This window comes from Lygodium microphyllum, chromosome 25, assembly GCF_053477565.2.
Source record: "Lygodium microphyllum isolate KBCC chromosome 25, Lygodium_microphyllum_v1.1.10, whole genome shotgun sequence".
NCBI classification, from domain to species: Eukaryota; Viridiplantae; Streptophyta; class Polypodiopsida; order Schizaeales; family Lygodiaceae; genus Lygodium; species Lygodium microphyllum.
In genome coordinates, this window is record NC_141159.1 from 36,355,730 (window position 1) to 36,380,814 (window position 25,085).

At 39.1% G+C, this 25,085-nt stretch overlaps 1 protein-coding gene across 1 annotated transcript; it reads right to left on the reverse strand.

The window, feature by feature from the left end:
- Positions 1–2,559: 2,559 nt before the first annotated feature.
- LOC148014091 (uncharacterized) lies at positions 2,560–4,963 on the reverse strand. Its single transcript, XM_087666520.1, has 2 exons — positions 4,701–4,963; positions 2,560–3,322 (listed from the first exon to the last, which is right to left on the reverse strand). Exons 1-2 carry the CDS (start codon positions 4,961–4,963, stop codon positions 2,560–2,562), a joined length of 1,026 nt encoding a protein of 341 aa, XP_087522646.1.
- Between the last annotated feature and the right edge of the window lie 20,122 nt (positions 4,964–25,085).

Here is a 25,085-nt window from a genome sequence, read left to right on the forward strand (position 1 = left end):
AACTATAGATTGAAATATTCAACCATGTATTATCTACACACATACCAATGGTTATTTCGACGATATTAGCATAGGAAATGCCAATGACTCTCCTGAGCATGGTTTTCTTTTCACATTTTTATTGGAAACTCATCTCAATATCTCCATATCCTATTGTAGTGACATTTTGATGGTCTTTGTGTATACAAAGTTGTTTATCATACCTTTTTCTAACTAATTACTTTATTTTGAAAAATTCTACAATTGTAGAAGTATTTAGAGTTATGTTTTTTTGGTCTTGAAGTAATGATGTTTTTGTTATCATTTCCTATAGTGTACAAAATTTTCTATTTATGCAAATTTTATTGTGATATCAGTTCATATACATTAATGCATCATATGGTAGAAGGTTGCTTGGATGACATATAGCAATGGCCAACATACTATCATGAACCAAAACTAATAGTAGCAATGGTGTAGCTTCCATTGTTCATCATAAAGAGATGCATGCTTCCATCTTTAGAAGAAAGACAGAGAAGCAAGGGGATAAACCAGGGTGGCATACAAAGATGCCATGAGATTGGCCCTAGGTAACAACTTTGTTGGGTTGGATAATATAAAACACCATAGATGTTGATCTCGAGGGGGTTAGCCCTGAATATATGTGTGTATCATGTGGGTTCAACATAAGGGATTTTTCAAATATCATTTTTCCACATGTTTTACATACATAAGGGTGCCATATAAATGAATTATTTACAAATTGAATAGAAAAGGGTTGTGCTTTATTCAAGAAGAATTCACAAATAAGGATATTTATAAATAGGCCTTGACCGCACATGATATATAGGATATACATATAGTGAACCCACCGATATGCTAATATTGTTGATTTGGATATGTTCGAGAATCAACTACATGAAGATATAGCATATATAGTTCTACAATAACATATGAGACACTGTAGGCCATTGTCTTTCTAGAGATGGTGACAATGAAGTCTCATAATTTGATAACAATGGTTAAGCTTATCTTATTACATGTGTTCAATAAAATCAAAGAGTATAACATAAATAATGTAATCATGATACATTGCAATTATGCCTTTGAAGTGTGAGATGGTTTGTTGTAGTTCTATTATTGCAACCATGCTTTCAAAAATGGCATTTACCTTGTCTCACTCAATGTCATCACTGTGAACCTCAAAATTCTTTCTTGTTTTTTGCATGCAAAAAGCTCCAAAATGCATTCATTCATGCTCTATTCATTTTGAAAAATGAAGAAAAGCTCCAAAGATGGAAAAACTCCAAATGAAAAGCTTTCTTTTTTAAAACCCCCATTTATAAATACTAATAAATTAGTACCTCACTCACCCTAGTGTGAATCATATTGCTAGTGGTGGCTGCAAGTATAATTTCAAGATGCTTGATAGTTGAGCTTCTAGCCCTTTAATAAATTTATTTGCAATTTCAGTGGGTCACCTCGATCTCCATAAACACGTGAGGTAGATATTTCTTTCAAAGCTTCAACTCATCTATGCACAACAGTTTGTAACCTCAAACCAATGTTTTATATTTCCTACAAAGAGTCACCATGCAAAAGCTTGGATGTTCTTTGATTGTCCCCTTACCAAAGTTCATGAATCTACAAATCTCTTAACAATGGAGAGTTTCCCTCCCCCATTAACCAAAAAGTAGATGTCTTAGAATAAGTGTTAGCTCCATAATGTTAGTTTTTTTTCCACACTTATTTCCTTGGAATCATGTGCAACTTGCCCCTATTCTCTACTATTGTTGTTTTGTTGCCCCAACTTGCTAGTGCTTTTGATGCCAACATTCCTGATTTAATGTATTTTTGTTGTCCCTACATAGAAATAAGTATGAACACTTTAATGCTCATGAAAATCAATGAAACTATCTCTACATAGTAAAAGGGATGAAAACCAATGAAAAGTGCCCCTACATGAACACAAATGATGCTACTACTTGTTGATAATAATGTACTGTATGCGATAGATAATCCGTGAGAGGTTTCCAAACAATGCAACATCTATCAACATTATCATAAGTACATATATCATGCATTAATAAATAATTTTCTTCAAATAAAAACCCTTGAAAGGAAGGCATTGAGAGAGTACATGAGGAGATGCTTTTGAAGAGCTTTTGTACATATATAATACCAAGGACATAGATTATGTAAAGCAAGCTCTTTGGGGAATCGGGATGCTTCCACTGAGTTTGTTGGAAAACAGATTCAAATGCTGCAAGTGACTAGTTTGCCCAGTTGAGGGGGGATTTATCCGGACAGATCGTTCAGATGCAGAGTCAGGAAAGTGAGATTCGTAAGGTCACCCAGCTCTGAGGGTAATAGGTCTGGTCCCACTGAGAAGGGTATTGCTGTCCAACTTCAGGACTTGCAGGCTCTTCAGCTGGGATAACTCGCGAGGTATGCCACCGATGATCCCGCCAGAATCTAGATAGAGATCCACGAGATTTGTGAGGTTGCCAAGCTCTGCAGGTATGGGTCCTTCGATTTCGGTGTCAAAAAGGTAGAGGCCTTTGAGATTCTTCAAGCGGCCTAGTTGTGGAGGGACACTGCCACTGATGGGATTGAAGAAGAGCTTGAGATATTGGAGGTATCGATCCTGATATCTGGGGTTTGCAGCTTGCTGAGACGAGCTAGCTCTGGAGGTATGGAACCACTGAGGTGGCCCGCGGCATAAAAGAAGAGGCCCTGTAAATTCGACAATTTGCCGAGCTCAGGGGGCACAGGGCCTGACAGGTTGTTGGTGGCGAGCGAAAGGACCTGCAAGCTGCTGAGGTTCCAGAGCTGGGGGGGGGGGGGGGGGGGGGGGGGTGTGCTGTGTGAGAAATTGTTGTCAGAGAGTTCGAGGGTCTGCAAGCGAGAGAGCAAGGCAAGGGTGGGCGGGATTGGGCCCTGGAGCAGGTTGGAGCTGAGGTTGAGCAGGGAGAGGGAGGGGAGGAGGCCGAGGGAAGGCGGGAGAGAGCCGGAGAGGAGGTTGTGTTTGAGGTCGAGGACGGAGAGGGAGGTGAGGTTGGAGAGAGAGGCGGGGATGGGGCCGGAGAAGGCGTTGAAGGAGAGGTTGAGATAGGTGAGGGCATGGAGGCTGCCGAGCTCGGGGGGAGGGTGCCGGAGAGGTTGCTGGAGGGCAGGATGAGGCGCACCACGCGCGCCTCTTCTTGGCGGCCATCGCAGGTGATCCCTGTCCAGTTGCAAGGAATACCATTGCTGCTGCCGCTGCTGTTGCTGCTGCTGGTCGTCCAGCTGGAGAGGACGCGCAGAGAGTCTGCCGTGATGCGAGCTTTGAGAGCGAGCAGGGCTTGGGCGTCATCATTGACAACGCCAGGAGCTGCCCATCGATGTCTTTGATGTCCCATTGGCACTTCATTTGTTGGAAGGCCGCTCCGGACAGTAGCAACAGCAGCAGCAATGTTGGCTGCAGTACTATAAATGACTCCATCATTATGAAACAGGAACAAGTTACAACCATGCATAACCAATTAAAGCACAGCTTCCCGCAGGGCCGGGGCCGGGGTTGGGGCCGAGGGACGGGCCCGGCCCCCGAAGGTTCATTTTTGAAGGTTGCAGAGCCCTTCTTGCCCATTATTGACTTGCTAGAGATACCCAAATATTTACAACCCTTTCTATTGAAGTACAAAGAGAAAAAATTGCCCTTCTTATCCAAGGGCAAAACTTTTCCAGCATTGCATTCGAAGGGTTTTTTTAAAAAATTAATATAATTTATTATATATTATAATTATTCATCTTATTATTTATCATTTTATGCAAGTTCGGGAATCGAAACTTTGAAGGTCGGACTCTAGAGTCTGGACTCCGGAATGTTTTCGAACCCCACTTGAAAGTTTAAAGTTGAAAGTTGAAACCCTTTAGAAATTAACTTTTAGGCTTTAGGCTTTCCAGAATCCGAATCCCTAAGCAACAAGCCCTGGCCCCTTACTACTTAGCCCTATCTTTTCGAAGGCAATGTTCATCGACTCTCGACTCTCGAGTCTCTGCTTTGCTGTTGCCATTTCCAAATTACTAGTATCTACCTAGTACCCTTGTGTTCTCTCTTCTCGAATCCACACTAGATTGCAAAGTGGACTATGGCACAATAGTAGGCAGCAGGCTACCTTTCGACGTCTACGAGCCACCGTCCACGACGTTCACATCACAGACTATAGTGCTGCACACTCAGACTGTGAGCATTGGGTCCGGCCACCACTGCCGAGTCTCGACCAAACCCCCGGGGCCAACGGCTTGCCACCTCAGACCCGCCCAGCCTCAGCACTATCTCCCATGGGGTCTTTATGACCTCGGGGAGTTGGGATCAACGGCTCTCGTTGATCCCCCTCCTCACGACCATGGCTTAGACGTCGATCCCTTGGGCAAGTAAACCCATCCTTGTTTGGTGAGCCCGCCCACAATCTTAAACTCGTCCAGCCGGAAAAGTGCCCATCGATGGTACTTCTGATACGTATCTGCGCATGCGAAACTGGAGACGCCTTAACTCCTTATAATTGGGAGGGGCCCAGAGAATGTGCCGCCACCAACGAACAGGGTGATGTCTAATCGTGTACGCATGCGAAGTCCCAGACGCCCCGGCGTTCATCGTTCCTTCCGTTCTCATTCTCTCTCTCTCTCTCATACCCAGAGTAGCTGCGCATCCCTCAGCTCAGCATGTTCATCCCTCCCACAGTTCGGCGTGAAGACCCTCCCACAGTAGTGTGCACATCCATCGCACACCTCGCACAGGAGCGTGCGCATCTCCCAATTCGGCGTCTGAGACTCCCTCCCACAATTCGGCGTCTTCATCCCTCGACCCACAGTAGCGTGCCCATTCGGCGTCTTCATCCCTCACACAGTGGTCTTCATCCCTCCCACAGTCCGGCGTGGCCATTCGGCTCACACAGTGGTCTGCATCCCTCCCACAGTCGGCGTGGCCATTCGGCGTCTTCATCGGCACTATCTCTGGTCTCAGGCTGCAACGTCTGCACCTCAACACATTAGGTCTCAGGCCCAACCTCAGCACTATCTCCCACATTAGGTCTTCATCAGCACATTAGGTCTCAGGCTGCAACGTCTCAGAAGGCCCAAGCGTCTTCATCAGCTCCCAAGGTCAATGACAGTAGGTTGCAACGTCTTCATCCCTCCCACAGTAGCGTGCCCAGTTCGTGACACAGGAGGCTGCAGCGTGAGCGTGACTCAGGAGGCTGCAGCGTGATGCCTATGTGGGAGGCTGCAACGTCTCAGGAGGCCCAAGCATCTTCATCAGCGTGACAGGAGGTTGCAACGTCTTCATGTGCATCTCAGGAGGCTGCAACTTCTAAGGAGGCTGCTGTTACAGGAGGTTGCCCAGTCACAAGAGGCACCGTGGGAGAAGGATGCTGCAGCGTCTTCATCTGCATGACGTCGAGGCCCCTCCTCTATCAAGTTTGTTCTTTTTATTTTTGAATGTAATTACTACTTCACATTAAAAAGAACAAAGTTATATTATTTGTGGGAGAGCATGTCGAGGCCTACGACTTGCGGCTAGTCGTTGTTCGAGCGTGCTTTGCTGGGCTTGGGGCAGCCTCTATTGCTTTCGTGCTAGGACAGAAGGTAATGATCCTCATCATGTTGTCTTCTTCGTAGATGTCTTACGCTTCACTGTCTATGTCTCAATATGCAATAGATGAGGATCCTAAATTCTGTGTGTGTTGAAGCCATATTATGTGTTCTTGGTGCCTTTGAAGGATTCAAGGCAGTACGATGGATTAGAATGTTGTAACCTTTTCATGTCAACAAGTAATGATTTTTTATCTATTCATAAATTGCCACACCTTGTCTCATTTTGTCTTGGTCTCTCGCTCTTGGTTGATTGCCTCGATCAATAAAATGGATTAGACTAGCATCAATGTGATTGAATATGGATTAGACTAATATTTGGGGCTCACAATATTTGGAAAACCTTGCATCTTTCAATCCTTTTGTATAATTTCACAATAATCTCATAACAATGCTCTCTTTGGATGCAAACATATTGATGTTGGAAGAGTTACTTATGTTGGAAGTGCCAATGCTTAGAGTTAGTAGTACCATATTGCATACATGCTAAGCATAGTCCAAGTGCCATCACTTGCCATTTTCAAGGTTTGTTGATTAGGTCTCTATGTTGCTAATGTCACTATCATTTTGGAATATGATTACAATGAAAAACCTCAATCTTGGTTAGAATCGTAGCAATGGGACTACCCCTAATGTAGTCACAAGCCTAATGGGACTACCCCTAATGTAGTCACAAGTCTAATGTCATTTTCAAATATGATTACAATGTAGAACCTCGATCTTGGTTGTAGCCACATTAATGGGACTATCCTTGATATAGTTGCAAGCCCACCAATCATCACTTTTAGCTTTTTCCATGCCCCAAATCTACTTAATGCCGCATACCATTAGGGATATGGCAATTAAAAAATGTGCAAAGCAGATTTACCTATAGATCATCTATATAGGTCAATATTGGCGAGTGTTGGAAACTATATGAATGTGTTGAGTCTCAATCCTTCTCATTAATTGGAATCATACAAGAATCCCAACAACCATAGCATAGTCCAAGTGCCATCACTTGGCATATTCAAGGTTTGTTGATTAGGTCTCTATGTGCCTAACGTCACTATCATTTTGGAATATAATCACAATGAAAAATCTCAATCTTGGTTACAATCGTAGTAATGGGACTACCCCTAATGTAGTCACAAGCCCAATGTCATTTTCAAATATGATTACAATGTAGAACCTCGATCTTGGTTGCAGCCACATTAATGAGACTATACTTGATGTAGTTGCAAGCCCACCAATAATCACTTTTATCTTTTTCCATGCCCCAAAATCTACTTAATGGCCACATACCATTAGGGATATGGCAATTAATACATGTGCAAAGCATAGATCTACCTATAGATCATCTATATAGGTCAATTTTGGCGAGTTTTGGGAATTGTATGAATGTGTTGAGTCTCAATCCTTCTCAAAATTCATTAATTGGAATCATATAAGAAGCCCAACAACCATGTTACAATGTCAAAATATATATTATTGCACTAGGAACAATAAGGCAATGCACTAGTACTTGAAAGTGGTTGTAGTGAGGTGATAGCTTGGTGAAGAATTGTAACATTAGAGGTATCTGACCTACTATTGATAGCCTATCAATTTTTTGAATAGGATACATCAATTATTTGATGGATGGACTTTTTTATTGTTACTAAATTGAACACATCTAGTCATTAGATTGGATGTGGCATCCACCATTGGTCACAAATCATGACATATTCAATCTTTGGTCTTTCATCGAGCATGTCCACAAAAGTAAGCCATGCTACTCATTTTTTGAAGAGCATGTTGATTATTTTGCTAATCTAGGATGGGGCTCACAATATTTGGGAAGCATTATGGATTACCCATTTCTTGTTGTCATGTACTTGTCATGATGGATTACTTTATGAATTCTATTATGTTACATGGTTTATGTCATGGTTATGAGTAGTCATGAACTACTCACTTTTTGTTGTAACGTACTTGTCATGGATTAGGTGACATGGATTTTTTTATGGATTATAAGTAATTATGTACGATATTGTGTCATGGATTATATCATGGAGTACTCACTTCCTTTGCACTTAGTTGACATGTACTTGGTTATGAGTAGTTATAAACTTCTCACTTTTTGTTGTTTTGTGACATGGATTATCCAATGGTTATGAGTAGATACGCACGCTTTTACCTCCGGCAAATGGCTCCACGCACTCGCAGCCATCCTTCGTTGGATGTCCATTCGCGAAAAAATACCAGAGTAAGATGCCCTATTTAATATTTTTTAAGGGTTTTCTTGACGTTCATTATTGATTTCTCACATATTGTGTAGTTCCGTTTCTTTTTTTTAGGTTGCATCATCTCCTCGACGTACTCGTAGAGTTCGGGCGGCAGGTGCATCTCAGACATCCATCGAAAGAGATGTGTCGAGCTACACTCCGGTAAGTGTTTATCCTACTTTCGATTTTGTTAGTAAGCATACTTCTAAGATGTGATACTTAATAGAATGTCACTTTACATAGAAAAACCCACCATACATGGAGATCACACTGCCTGATGGGTCTCTTGCCCGTCAGTGCCGTGTTGATATTCTTTGTCCGAAGAGGCATGTCAACATAAAAAGACGGGCAAGGATAATACAGCATTTGAAGGATGAGCATGGTATCCACTATGATATTCCATGTCGAAAGACCGGCCGTCCCATAGGCACACAACATGCTCGCCATACTGTTGGTTCTTGGCACTGGCTCGGTTCTCTAACCTTGAAAAAAAGTTGAGTTTGGCCCGGAGTAAGTACGAGAAGGCTCAGTATGTGAGAGCGAGCTCATTATGGGACTTACTCGAAGATGCTGAGAGTACCATGGAGAGGCAGGAGTATGTGGAGGCATTTGTGAGTAGACAGATGGGCAAATATGATTCCAAAACAGATGAGCGTGTGCGGAGAACTCAGAGTCGAATAGCGGATGGCTACCAAAAACATGTAAGTCTCTTACCTGATATTGTTTTCCCTTCTATAGTGTCATATGCGAATGCAATTTTATTACCTTGGCCTTGAGTTTATCATTTTTTATATATGTATATTCACTCACAAGTTGCCTTCCTTAGAAACGACCTCGCACACGAGAGTCTGAGGATGTGCCTCATATTGATGATGAGGGTCAAGTCCTAGACCACCATCCTGAGTTGCAAACAGTGGAGCGAAACTTTCAGATGGAGATGGATAGCTTGTTGCGGACTGGTCCTCCATCCACCACTGGCGATGTTATGGATTTTCAGGTTAGTTTATGGGCAAGTTTGTGGCTTATGGTTATGGTTATGGATTATGTTATGGTTATGCTAGGATTACGATGGTTATGTTAAGGTTATGGTTATAGTTGTGGTTATGGTTATGTCATGTCATGGTTGTGCTATGGTTATGTTAGGTTATGGTTATAGTTATGGTTATGGTTATGTTATGTCATGTTAGGTTAACGCTTTAGGATTATGGTTATGGTTATGTTTATGGATATGGCATTGTAAGGCGAGGGGAGTAAGCGCTTCACGTCGCTCCTCCTATCACCTCGACCCACCCCAATCACCATCTCCTCCCCTCTTGAGTATCCAAGCGACGCACCCCATTGCATATTCACAATTGGATGTAGTTCGGTTGACATATTTAAGAATGGCTCTCTTGTCAAGACGAAGGGGCAAAAAAGTGCCACCTCAAGGTGCGTTCTTATTAATTGTAATGCTTTCATTGTGTTGTATTTCTTGTACTTGTGCTTGGTTGCATTGTGTGTGGTTGCTTTCTGGTATTATTTTAGGTTAGAGAGTTCTATACATATCGAGTTCGTGGCTCTATGTTCAAAACTCCGTGTGGATGTCGACCATGCTTTGTTGGATGCATTGCGGTGCGTAGAGGAAGCATCCACCCGCACTATGAATTTGTTCGCCATGTAAGTTTACTAAACTAGTTATAGATTTCTTGGTGGTTGCCTGATGATTAGGGCTAGGGGTTTTGTTATTTTACTAAACTAATTTTGGCTTTCATTCATAGTTGGATGGAGTATGTGATTCCAAGAGAGCACGTGCATGATGTATGTTTCGTGGATAGTCTGTGGTTTCCATACATTAATATGGTTGAGCCACAAGACGATGGTGTTTCGTTGAGAAATTACTTTGATAGCTGCGATCCCACGAGGGTCACATTTATATTTCTTCCAGTGCTTGTGAGGTTTGTAGTCCCTTTATCCATACTTAATGGAAATGACAAATCATAGCCCTTTGATGCACTAGTTTTAATAGCAATCTTTGATGTACAGGTCACATTGGTGCCTTTTTGTGGTCTTCAACCCTATGCTAAAAAGGGTTGAAAAATTACCTGGTGATCATGGCGCCATCCTATGCCTTGACTCGTTGGAATGCACTGATTTCACGGCATGTCTACCCTATGTACATAGGTATCTTAACAATCTATATGCATCCATGTAATATGTTGTGTCACATATGTATTATGTTCATCTCTTTTGTGTCTATGTTTCAGGGCCATGTTTGCATTATTGAGGCTTTGTACTGACCCAGCGTGCGCCAAGTTTCTATCGGACGTAGATAAAATGAAGCTTATCCACATTAAGGTGTGTCACTATAGTGTTAAAATAATGCTGTCACTTAGAAATGTAACATAGGGAAGTTCACATAAAGATGACTAGAATCTCTTTTCACAGGCCCCTCAACAAACAAATGCAGTAGACTGTGGATTCTATGTGATGGCTTTCATAAGACTACTCATCGAGGGTGGCGTGGTTGGGAAACCAACCAAAAACTGGGTAAGCCTATACTGGTATAATTGCTTTTGCTATGCGACTTTGAATGGTCTAGTGCGCATACGCCAATCCATAATCAACTTATCGTATTGCAGTTAATAAGAAAATGGTTCAATGCCACCTATGTTACAACTTTGAAGGAGGACCTTTACCAGTGGGCACTTGGAGTGTTCGAGAGGTGATCTTGTGTGGATTATATGGTTATGGACATTTACTTAGTTTGTCGCAGTCATGGACTCGCTATTAGAGTCACAAATTTACTGCACGCATCGTTATTGGTGTCGTTATTAGCATTGCAAAGCGTCGTTATCAGTGTCGCTATTTGCATCAGTATCAGCGTCGCATTTACCGACGCGAATAGCGACGGCACATTTGCGACGCTGATATTGACGCGAATAGCGACGCTTATAATGACATTAATACCGACTGTTCTATTTTTGCGACGACGGGGGTAAATTTTTTTATTTACATTGTCGTCGCTTTTAATGTCTGTATAAGGCCTATATCTTGTAGTGTAAAGTAGAGTTCTTTATTCTTGGGGATCTTTTGGTGCTTGCTACGTACACATACGGCATCCGATTTCCGCACAATGGTATCAGAGCGAAGCTGAGATCCAGGACTTCCAATCGCTTGCCATCTCGCGTGAAGGCAAAGCTCCTGGAACGAATGGGCTCCATAGTCAGTCTCGCGATAATCTGTCAATACCAGCATGTTCCTAGCAATGAAGAACCCCCTGCTACTGTGTTGGATCGCGAAGGACCAGTCTCTGATGGTGGTGGACAACTTCTCAAGCTCCTTCATCAAGTCGTTTTTTCTCAAAAGAAAATAAGTCAAATCTTGGTTAGTTGGAGGTTAAAAGGTTTTAAAAAAGCATTATTATAAAAGCTTAAGCTTCAAAAATTCGACAGATAGTGGCGGTAGGATGTACTAATCATCATCGAATTCAGCGTCAATGTCTTCTTGTCCTATTGCAGATCAGAGGATTAATTCAAAACTATTAAGCTTTTCTTTTCAAAGCTTAAAGCTTCTAAGCTTTCTAAATCTTTAAAGTTTTAATCTTTAACCTTTCCATAGTGGGTGTTCACACGGAGTACTTCTATAAATAAAAACTGAACCAGTTCTATAACTCTCTGCAAGCCTCTGTTCACACCCATGATGTGATAGAGATAATTTCTAGCAAGCTGATTGTTATACGTAGTCTTCACGTGCAAAGAATTCATCGACGAAGGATTTCAGCAACTTACGAATCCATAAAGAAGAAAGATTGTTAAAAAAGCCATTTAAAAAAAAAAGAGCAAGCCTTGTAAACCCAACTTTGAGCTACGCTCATCCCACTAATAGGATTTCGAGTGTGTGAGGTTGTTTGAAATTTTGCAGGATAACCAATCAAAATATGGAAGATTTTTTGGCTGAAGGTGATTTACCGAAACCAATGATGGAGCAAATATTGCACCTAATTATGATGCAACTTCAAGAGGAACAAAGAACACGTCAAACTTTGCAAGCTCAATTGGCCACTCTTCAACGATCTACTACCGATCAAGATGGACCGCAACCTAAAGATGTTATGCGATGCACGATCGATGCGACACTTGAAGTACAATCTGTTCGGAAAGAAGCCAAGATAAGTAAAAGCAATTTCAAATTTTGTACTTTCAATGGCTTACATGATGGAAAAACTGCTCTTGCTTTTATCAGTCAGTTTGATGATTATTTCTATGAAGAACAGTATGCCGAGAAAGACAAAATTAAGTGTGTCACTAATTATTTAGTGGAGAGAGCATCACTATGGTGGATTGTTTTCCGCAAAAGCATTGATTGTCCTACTACTTAGGAGACTTTTCAAAAGAAATTTTTGTAAAATTTTCTTCCACCTCAATTCCATGAAAAATCAATCAAACAGTGGGATCTTTTGCAACAAAGAGATTGCGAGCCTATTTCACAATATACTGAGCGTTTCTGGAATGCTTTATTGCAACTTTGAATGCTCGAAGATGTACCTGAGGCAATCCATAATAAGCACAAGTTTATGTATGGTTTGCTTGGTCACTTCTATGCAGAAGTGAACATGTTCAAGCCAACGACTCTCGAGGATGAGATTTCCTTGGCCCATGATGCTGAAGACAAAATTCGAGGACGAGAGAAGCGACCACAACAATTCTCAAATAATGGTAACTTCAATACAAAGCAATTTAATTCCAACTTTCGAAGATTCAATCAAAACCGCTTTGTTCCATCTTCATTCCATAAATCTTGGACATGATCCCCTGCTTTACCATCAAACACAAATCCAAATCCTAAGTCATCTTTTCAGCCAAATTCCAACATTCCTAAACTTCCCGCTATTACCAATAATGTTTCTAAAGCCAAATCCATAGTCTGCTATAAGTGCCATCAACCTGGACATCTAGTGGTTAATTATCAATCCAAAAAGCCAACTGTTTACATCAACTACTTGGGAGCGACTGAAGATGAAGACCATGTAGAAATGCCAGATTTCACGGAAGATAATGAGATATCGATACTACTTCAGATACTTTACCAAGTATGCCAAATCCCCATTCTTTATTAACAATGAAATGTCTTGTGTATGGTAAAGAAAATATTGTTTTACATGATGATGAGAGTACACACGATTTTATTTCTGCAAAATTGGTCAAAGAATTAAATTTACATATCGTTTTCACTCATTATCGCATCAAGTTTGCATTCCTAGGCACTAGATACAATGGAACACAAGAAGTGCATGACTTAGAAATTCAAATTGGTGATTATACTGAACGTAGAAATTTCTTAGTCTTGTCTCTACAATCTAGTGACATTATTTTAGGAATGCCTTGGTGTCATCAATATAATCTTGATATCGATTATTCCACACATTCAATGAAGATTCATTTTAATAAAAAACAAATCACATTGTATGGTATGCACACCCTCGATAATTTTCCATTGCTTAGTCATACACATGCTAAACGTGCATTAAGAAAAGGTAGTAAATCCTACTTAATATGGGTGAATGAAATTGAAGTTAAGGAAAATAAGATGCATCCTAGGCACGCACAAATTTTTTCACAATTTAAAGATTGTTTTGCTACTGACTTACCGCCTGGTTTATTACTACACATCCTGAAGATCATAAAATAGACTTAATTCTTGGATCACAACCACCATGTAAAGCACCATATTGACATAATCAAATTGAACAAAAAGAAATTCAAACCCAAGTTAAAGAATTGTTAACCCAAGGACTCATAAGGCCGAATAGTTCTCCATTTGGTACACCTATTTTGTTAGTTAAAAAGAAAAATAACACCTATAGGATGTGCATTGATTATCATGCCCTAAATAAGATCATTGTCAAGAATAGATATCCGATTCCTAGGGTAGACGACCTCATGGATAAACTATAAGGGGTTGCAATATTTAGCAAAATAGATCTTAAATCTCGATACCATCAAGTACGACTGGACACATCTGATATTTTCAAAACTACATTTAGAACTCAATTTGGACATTATGAATTCATTGTTATGCCTTTTGGTTTAACTAATGCACCAGCTACATTCAGTAGTATGATGAATCACATATTCTTGAAGCATCAGCATTGTGTCATTGTTTTCTTTGATGACATATTGGTTTTCAGTAAGAATGAGAACGAGCATTATGAAAATTTATCTTTGGTTTTCAAATTACTAAAAGAGAATCAATTATATACTAATCCTAAAAAGAGTGAATTCTTCCAAACCCAAATTGAATACATAGGACATATTGTTTCATCTGAAGGTATTAAAGTTGATCCTAAAAAGATAGAAGTAATTTTGAATTGGTCGATACCTAAAAATGTGCATGAATTATGCTATTTCTTAGGTCTTGCTAGCTTTTATAAAAAATTTGTGCAAATTTTCTCATTGCTTGCATTATCTTTGATAAAATTATTAAAGAAAGGTATTGTGTATCATTGGTCCGACAATCAACAAAAGTCCTTTAATTTACTACAACATGCTTTAACTCATGCTCCTGTATTGCAATTACCTGACTTCAATAGACTAATTTTCTTAGTAGTTATTCACTGATGCTAGTGGATCTGGAATAGGAGCAGTCCTTATGCAAGATTCTCATCCCATAGCAGCCTATTCTAGCTACAAACTTAAACCCTCTAAACTTAAGTAATCTACTTATGATAAGGAATTGATATCTGTAGTACAAGCTTTATGTCAATGGAAACACTATTTAATGGGATCTGAATTCATGATCAAAATTGACCAACAAAGTATCAAGCATCTCCTTAGTCAGCCACAATCTCTGACCGTCATATTAAATGGAATACTTTTATTCAAAGTTTTCATCCACTTATCCAATATCAACTTGGAAAAGAAAATGTTGTTGGCTGATGCCCTGAGTAGAAGACCAACTATTCATGATATTTTTGTGATATCTTTTGATTCCCTAATTCCTATGAAAGATACCTATCATCAAGATCCTAGTTTTCAAGCTAATTGGAATAAATTAATTGCCAATAACTGGATTCCAATTGATTCATTGTCTTATGCTGATGGATTTATGTTTTATGAAAAAAGGTTATATATAATTGTTCCATCTAGATTATTTGTGTTGCACGAAATTCATTGTCCCCCATATCAAGGACATAGAGGTATTATTTCCACTTTACGTACATTAGTTGAAGATTTTTACTGGCCATAGATGGAATCTAATGTTTCTAACTTTGTATCTGAATGTTTAATTTGTCAAAGAATTAAGCGACACCATGGTAAGCAATATGGTTTGTTAATGCCTTTACCAATTCCAGAACGACCATGGGAACATATTTCAATGGATTTTATTACTGGTTTGCCTAACGGTCAAGATAATCACGATATGATTTGGACTATTGTAGATTGGTTTAGCAAACAAGCATATTTCATTCCATGTAAGAAAATGTTAACTGCATCTCATGCTGCTCAACTGTTTCTGAAAACCGTTTTCACTAACCATGGTTTACCAAAAGTTATTATTTTTTATCCCGATTCTAGATTCTGCAATAATTTTTGGACTAATTTGTTTGCAAACTTAGGAACAAAGATTGATTTCTTATATGCATTTCATCCTGAAACAAATGGACAAACATAAGCTACAAATAGTAAAATCTTGGATCTTTTACGTGCATACACAATTTCAGAACCACAAAGATGGGATACACACTTGCATTTACTTCAATTTGCAGACAATAATATCCCACATACAGCTACACGGAAATCACCTTTTGAAATCATTTATGGACATAGATTGCCTTTACCTATTACTTCATTATCAAACAAGGTTAAAGCTGCTGATGATATTGCCAATATGTATGCTACTATTTTTGATGAAGTTAAAGATATGATTGCAAAAACCTAGCAATCATATACTAAACAAGCTAACAAGAAAAGAAAAGCTATGAATTTCAAAGTTGATGATTATGTTTGGTTACGAATTGAAAAGCGACGACTACAAAGTGTTGAGAAACACCCTGTTGTAAAGTTAGCTCCTAGATTTTATGGACCTTTCAAAATCATTCACAAAATCAATGACAATGCCTTTAAATTAGAACTAACCCAACACTGGAAAATCCACAATACTTTTCATATCAATTTGTTAAGACCTTTCAAAGGCCAATTACCTATCCACCCTGTCTATGAAAATCCTCCTTTGTTAGAAGAAGAAACTGAAATCCTTGAACCTGAGACTATTCTAGATACCGACTTTATGACTACTAAAACTGGCCATAGATACTCTAGATATTTGGTTAAGTTTAAAAATCAACATGTTGAAGAGGCCCAATGGATGCACGCTCGTGACCTAAGTGCTTACCCCTCACTGCTCACTCCACATTGAGCTAATAGCAATTGAGGACAATTGCTATCCATCCTCGGGGTATGATGCCAGGAGGCATATTCCACTTTGAATTCCGTAAAATTATATTTATCTACCGGGGCTCGTACACAATGTGGATTCTTTGTGCGAAAAGTTGACAGGGACGCCTGTCCTTTTCGGGCGTCACGTTAATTTAATGTGCAAGTGGGTGATTCCATAGCGGGTGATTCCACAAAATACATATTTCAATTAATGGATGTTTATGAGTTTAAAGTGCGCACTCATATTAAATTAAGGTTAGGACAGAGTTCCAACCTATTTATTTATTTTTTAGCTAAAGACTACTAGGTATTCACTTTTGTCGGTTTAATTTTATTATTTTCTAACAATTGTGAATGCTCTAGTTGATGTGTAGAGCAGGCAGCAGTGGTGCTAGGAAGCCTGGGCGATAGCGTGTATTCAAGCTATTTAGAAGAAATTATCATTATGGGCATGCATCTTAGGCATGGCACTAATATTTATTTTCATGCGTTTATTTATTGAAGCACTTGATATATATTTATTATTTTATATGTGCATGGGTGCACGGTTTAAATATTCATTATTGGTCATTGTATTTGGGCATAGGCTGACTTTTGGGGCGCCCAACCGCTTTATTCTTTATTTGGACAAAAGTATGCTAATAGTAAACTTGGGCTATTTTTGAGCTTGGAGATGAATCAAATATTAAATTACATGTTTTGTGGAGCGCTCACACAAGGCAGGGGGAAAGATTGTACCCAATTTGTCATTTTTCTTCATGTCATGCAAGTCTATTCTCTTGGATTTTGAGCTTAAAGTAGAGTTCTTTGTTCTTGGGGACCTTCCAGCACTCGCTACGTACGCATATGACATTTGATTTGCGCACCACATCGGGCGCAATGCAGCCTTTGCCATATATGTTTTGTGCACTGAGGTGCAAGAGGACAATGAGGAACACATCTATGCACCATGTCAACCACATCTATAGTATTTCAAGAGGGAGGTAGTCATGCCTAGAAATTAAGTAATGTCAAATTTTATGTCCCCTTACCTATCTCCCTAAAAGGTGTGTGTGTGTGTGTGTGATGCTCAACATGCTAGACTTAAGAGTACTAGACTTGAACATCATTGGGTGTAATGAGGCTACATTGCATGGATGCAAGAGAAGGGCCTTTATCTAGATGTATTCAGCCAAAAATTTAATCATGGTTTTTTCAAATAGAGCTCATAAGAATAATAGATTGTGCTATAAGAGTGCCTTTTGGGTTTGACACGCTACGAAATGACTTGAAAAAGCATAACTACTTCTTTGAGTACTCCACAAGATTAGGTTGTGTAGGAAAAAGGCCCTTGTCGCAACCTTGTTCTTCTTCACAACAACATTTGTGAAAGAGGAACTTCATTATAATCTTAGCAATACCATATGGCAATATCGAAATCTAATGTATGCTTGGTTTGCCATTCTTATAGCTAAAAATTGTTATAGCTAAAAAATCTTATAGCTAAAAACATGTAGTACTGAGTCATTGCTTTGTTTTTTTTAATTTCACTAAGGCATGGTTTCAATAACTCTCTCTCTTTCCACACACACACACACACACACACATGTACATCTGGCATACACATACACCTATGTGATAAGAATTATGTCACTTGTAAGCTCCTGGACATGTGTGCATCTAGAGCAAATCTTACACATAATGTATGTTTGATAAAAAATAACCATAAATTTACTAAGAGCTTATTCTTAATGTTTAGGCAATAAACCAATATGATATCTAAATCAAATCTTGAATTGTTTACATTTTACTACGTATGGAATTTTAGAAGAATGTAGGTAATTTTATTCATTCACATACAATACCCTAGAATTCTGTGTATGGAACATAATTTCCTAGCTATCTACATGTAATTTTCTGTATTCCCATATATTGGGCCTATAATTTCCTATAACAAAAAATAGGGAATGTGATTCCTAGGTTATATGTAGGGATTACCATGTGCATATGTAGAAAATATTGAAGAATTCCCTTTTCATATATAGGAAATTATCAAAGGCTCATTATGTTCCATACCAACTACAACTTTTTGAGAAAACCCTCTTCTCTTGCACTTATGTGATTTCATAAGCTACTCATGGTGAATACCCCCTCAACCCCTCCCTTATTTTTAACATTCGGAAGATAAACTAATGGGGCTTGTCTCTAGTATACATATTATGTACTTTCTTATTTTAAAAATCCTACCATGGACATGTGCAATTTTTAAAGGTAAGCATGTTGAACCCCTCAAGTGCATATGAAAGTAGAAGGCTTATTCAAGTCCTTTTGTTAAGAAAACTTAGGTCGATTATATAAATTAACAATACCCTTCTGTAAATAATATATCAATGAAATATAAAACCCCCTTCTATGAACAAATTTATATGTTTTAAAATATTTCTTTTTGTAAATGTATACTTGCAGGCATATCTTTTGTATATTCCATTTTTTTGAACTCACATGATGCACATTTTCATACATAGTGAATCCCTTGAGCAACAAATTGTTGCAATGTGTAGTACACACACACACACACACACAAAGTTATGGAGGAGTGACTTGCAATGACATATGATCCAAATTGTGGTATAAAGGAATGGAATGGCTAATAATGTAATGTAGTTGAAAACAAACATCTCAAAATATTTACATGAGCAATGGTGGCTGATGTATGTATCGTAAGTTATACCCTTAGAGCCTAGATTTCTAGATAGTATGTAGACTCTATAGGAGGATGCCTTTTATGATTGGTCAACAATATCCCTACAAACCCCAACCATGTGTCTTTTCCCCAATTTTAATTCTTCCCTCTTCAAATGCTCACTACAAGAATACTAGACTATATGGACTTTCTTTTTTTCCCCTTAAGGGGTTTCTCTCACCTCTCTCTCTAAAAAGAGATTCCAAAATAATATTAGAATAAGAGATCTTTTACAATCAAGAAAATCTCAAATTTGTATTTTCAATAGATTTCACCTATTATTTTATTTTCAAACTACAGGATAAGGTCACTTTTTCTCAGAATCCTCATAACTTAAAAAATACAATTCTATTTTCTCTAAATACGAAGCCTATCATTGATATACGACTCTTTAATGTCCTCATGACTTTTCAACATTAAAATATATTAGAATCATTCTCATTCTCGCTTCTTTAAAGGGAGGAAATTAAAAAACAATATAAAATGACGTACACATCATATTTTAAGATTATTTTTTACCTAGAGACACCTTTTTGACTCGAGAGTTTCCTTGTAAATTTTTATCTTTTTTTAAATAAGTATATGCCTATTTCTTGGCATTTTTTCATTCTCTCTGAAAGCTCTAGTTTTGTCCCAAATTTAGTGTACTCTTCTCCTTCCCTCCCAGAATATGGTTTCTTGCATACGAATTTTTCTGAAGCAACATTAAGGATTGGCTTTGATACCATTTGTTGAAATCAAATAATCTCTATCTACAACACTCTCTACCCTGCTATAAGCCATCTCCCTCTTCAGTACTATGCTATAAGATATATTCATCTTCAACAACCAATACTACAAGTAATCAAGTGATAATGAAGGTATCTTTATTTTTCAAATCTCTGTGATGTTATTATTCTTCACAGTTGTTGTTTAATCCTTAAGCATCAATTCATAGAGAGAGAGAGAGAGAGAGAGAGAGAGAGAGAGAGAGAGAAGGGGGGAGAGAGAGGACTGTGTGAGATTAACTAAGAAAATAAGTGATAAAGTGGCATAGAGTAAACTAGGGTAGAAGATAAGATTATGTCATTATTCTCCATTAGCCAAGGTTCTATATAAATGTGTTTAAATATCTTTGATAAATTCCTATTGTGTGTGTGTGTGAATATTTTGGATAGAACAAAAGATAATATTTTATGCTAATTAGAGGTAGATTAAAAGTTAGATTATAGGCTGCTTAGGGATTGATTAGGGTCTATCATGACTAAAATCAAGAGAAAGAGACAAGATTCAACTGAGTTAAAAAGAACACAAATATAGTGAATCAAAGGAGTGTAATTATGTGATTTGAATGTTAATCCAAGTTAAAATTGGTATACATTTTTCTTTGCAGAATGTAGGTGCAGGACATACCAAGAGAAAGAGAGATATTCACTTTCAATTGGAGGATGAATATGCATCAATGTTCAAAAAGACTGTGGAAAGGGATGATGATTGGAAGTAGTAGTTGCTAGTTCAGTGGACCGATTACTATTGGTAGACTGTGGTGTCAGGTTCTTAAGCAGATCAGAAGTGGTCATGTCTTTTTTTTTCCTTTGTGCATTCACTTGTGTAGATTGAGCATCAGTTGAGCCAGTCTCGTTGGATTGCATAGGCATATTCTTAGCCTGCGAATTAAGGGTGGTGTCATGTCTCACATCTTGGACATTTGGAAGCTCAGATAGAGAGATTTTGGGATTGAGCATCTGTACTTGATGACTACTGTTGTGCTTCTTGTGTCCATTTAGGAAAAGAGGGTGCATGAGATTTGGGACTCCTAGGTGGGCTTGGCACTCTTGAAAGATTCGCTTGTGGCTATTAGAAAATTCTGCCATTTTCTTTGTTGAGCAATCAACCTTATCATCCATGAGCAGTGCTATGCCTGTGGTGCTCATTATCCTCTTAAGAAATCAAAGGCTGGTTGGTGAGTCTAGTGATCTTTGTGCACACTCGACAGTTACATCTGATATTCGCATGTTAAGCACGCTAGGCTAAGGATCTACCTTTTGAATAGTCATGCTTGGTTTCATGATTTCAATCGTGAGGGGCTCAGTCACTTCAACGTTGTTGAGTGAAGACTTGGATTTTCATTTATATTTCCTCCTACGCTTCTTTGTTTTTGATGCAATCTGGCCTTCAGTTGATAGAGGTGGTTTAGCAGGGGATTTTGGTACCCAAATCCATCGATTACCTGCATAATACCCTTGAGCACGTAGCAACGCTTTGGATATCCATTGCAGCATTGCACTGGCTCTCCATCGATACCTTTTTCTTTAAGGCTTGGACTTCTTTTGTGGTCTTCTACGATATTGGTAGGTCCAAAGCCTATCCTTGGCATTGTCTCCTGACCTTCTTGTTTCAAGCAGCATGGCCTCGCTCACAGGTTCTCTCTATTCAACATGTGCTTGTATCGACTCTTTCAAAAAGTCCTTACTCTCATTACTAGATAGGCTTGCTTGGTATGTTAGAATGTTCCTTGTCTTTCTCTCGAGGTTTGATTAGGTCAACCTTACTAAAGGTCATGATTATCCTTACACTCGATACTGTCAAGTGTATCTTCTGTGCTACATAATCGGCCTCACACTTCGTCGCCCTTTTGAAGGGTCTTCCTAGGAGGGTTTTCTTTCCATAATTAGCACTATTTGGAGGAACAAACACCATATTGGGGAATATGGGAATTTTCCATAAGTTTGGGACACATGGTCAAATCTTTGGATTTGTCATAACTTGAACACTATAACTCCAAATCGAGCACTCTATAGCTCAACAGATTCCATTTTTCAAGCGCTTTCCAATGATAGGTCACATCATATGGTTTTGAGAAACTTATGGGCATGTTATCTAGGTGCCATCTTTTTAGTATTCAAAAGATAGGAATTGGGAGATTCCCAAACTCACTAATATTGTGTTAACATGAAATAGGATAGGCAAGCTTTCAGTTTCAATAGTTACAAGGATTCTGCACTTCCCTATAAGTGCTTGTGGGTGTCCCCCATAAAGACTAAGAGTTGCATTAGTCAGTGTAAGCTCTAGTTGGGCTGGTAGGATCCATGCTTCATAGGTCAAGATATTAAAATCTTGTTCATCATCATCGATGAGAGCATCGACACTATGCTCTTTTTTGCGGTGAGTTTGACCCTAAGATAAGCAGGTGGTACCATCTCTTCATCTTTCAGGTCTTGGCTTATAAATTCAAGCCTTCTGATACATGCTTTGAGTCCCCAACTGCACAACCAGATGTGGATTCTATACTAATGTCTTGGGTCATTTGTGCAATGTTGTTCAAGGTGCATCTATCGTCAGGGTTGTCATGTCTAGTCATCCTCGTAGTTGCATCTTGATGTTGTTGCATTCATCTTTGACTAGATGCAGTCCGAATGCAACCTATACATGTTTTTGTGGTTTGGCATTTTCACCCTTGTTGGCTAGACTGGCCCATTGAGGTTCTAGGGTCTCTATTTGCCTTTATTCGAGTATGGGCTTTTGGTTGTTGTTTTACAAGTGACAATCTATGCTTGTGTAAAATCATTACTACAATAGGATCTAATTTGCAGAACCTATCACGGCATGCATTTTCTCTCCAACCTACTTGGGGGAGGTGCGGAGGGGGACAAAGCCCTAATAGCGGGGGTCAGTCCCCTCGGCCTGCCGGGCCGTTACGCTAAATACCATGCCCGATTTCAAGGACCATTGTTTATAGCCAAGTTTTGAACTACTTGCTCTAGATTTCAACCTAGTAATAGATCTATGATGTGCTTTCCGCTCTATATGATCTCTAGGTCGGTTTCAGGGGTCAGATGTACTTGTCTGATTTGAAAGTTTTCTATCCACGACTTTCAGAGGTTTGATTCTCAGGATTTTAATTATGAAAATCAAACGTCCAATTTTGGGTTGGTCTGATCGACCGAGTGCGAGTTTGACTGGTCTCATTTGGTTGGTCCAATTTTCATGCGTCCAATTTTGGAAGTCCGATTTGACAGGTGTCCGATTTTGGAGTGTCTGATTCTAGATTGTCTGATTTTCAGGTCCGATTATTGGATGTTTGATTTTGGAGTGTCTGACTTTGGATACTCTGATTTTCGTGTTTGATTATGGGATGTCTAATTTTTTAAATTGGATAGGGTATGTCCGATCGGACGGGATGGATTGGCCCAAGTCCGAGAATCGGACCGTCCGAGTTGGAATCTAGGAATCGAACTCTAGTAACAGTGTCTGATTCCTATGGACAAGTTTCTAGGGATGACGAAAATCAACCCGATTCTAATGATTTTGGTTATGAGGGATTGCACAAACTTCCAGAATGTAAGAATAGACCCTTATGAAGGATTTTATACAAACCAACAAGCAAGTAAAACCCTGTTGCTCTGTTATGACAGCAGAAACTCTAATGCACGTTTTCCTTTTATTCTTTGTTTTTCCCTACCCCAGTGTATCCAAATCACAAAGCAAACACCTACACTACTCCAACCTACATTTCCAAATCCAAAAAACCAAAAACTTACTTGCTAAGGAGATCAAATACCTCTTCAAACTCCCTCGCTTCCTACTTATCCACCTCAAGCATCGGTTCAGGGAAAACCCTACTTCTATGCTTGATTTGGAGTATGCAAGCACTCAAGGCTTGAATCTGTTGGTCCCGAAACAGAACCAAAATGTAGGGGCGAGCTCACACTCAACCGCCTAGACCCATGGATCGCTTATTGTTTCAAGCGTTTCAAGCCGAGCACTAATGACTATCTCTCACATAACCAACATGTTATCTCTCTCTATGAGTATAGTGAGCTTTCCTCCATGCCCAATCGAGTTTCCTCCTCTCTCAAGTACTCCGGTAGCTCCACGATCCAAGTGCAAGCTTCAAGAAAGATCGATCCTCAAGCTCCATGCTGCAAGCTCCATTGCCACGAGAAAGTCAATATAAGAGAAGAGAAGAGAAGAAGAGAGGAGAAGGTGGAGAGCTTCTCCACCATAGTTCCTCACCCTCTCACACTCACTCCCTTACACTCTCACACTCCCTCTCTTAAGCACAAGATGAAGCAAGCAAGAATAAGAAGAAGAAGAGGAGAAGACCTCCTTTTGGCCACACACAAGAATGATCTTTTCATTCACTTTTCAACTTTATATATAAAACCCTAAATCCCTTTTGGGCAGTCATCCCCTTATCCCCTTTTTTACATGGCCGGCCGTGGTGCTTTTTCCCATTGTTCTCCTATCTTTCTAGCTTCCTTTTTTCTTGCTGTAATTTTTGTTGTACCTACTTTAACAGTATCATTTATAAACTCTGATTCTTCTTTATCCATCATTTCTTCTTTATCCATATATTTGGCACGTAAAAGCATGTCAGCAACTGGATTATCTCTATTTGCAATATGTTTTAAATCAGGATTTAAGGATTTAATATAGGCTATCCATCTTAGCATGGCTATGTCGGGAGTGGAATAGTTGGCGATCATGCCCAAGAGTGGAAGGCAATCTGTTTCAACTATAACGTGTGCATCCATGAAGTACTCCCTGTCACATTTTAATACAGTTACTACTCCCCAAAGTTCTTTTTTAATTTGAGCATACCTTCTTTGTCATTCATTAAGAACCTTTGCTCCAAAGCGGATTACATATCTATTGCCTTCAAGGTCGTCTTGACCAATTGCTCATCCTATTCCAATAGGACTTGTGTCCATTGTGAGTATAATGGGCTGTCCATTAGAGTAATTAGCCCTCTTTAAAGTGGGGGCTGAAATCAACATTTTCTTGAGTTTCTGAATAGCCTGAGTGTGTTCTTTTTCCCATATAAACCTTTGGTCCTTTCTTAAAAGCTGATAAAGACTTTCAACAACATGGGCAAAATGTGGTATCCAAATAAGGTAGAAGACACATGCACCAAGAAATCTTCTCACCTCTGAAACATTTGTACATTCTTCCTGCATTTTGCCGATAGCATCTATTTTGGATGGAGAAGGCTTTCGATCGTATGGACTACACATATGTCCGACCACAAGGACTTCTTCGACTCCAAAAACAGATTTAGCTCCTGAAAGAGTAAGATGGACTTCTTCTAATTTAGACAAGATTTGAGCACAA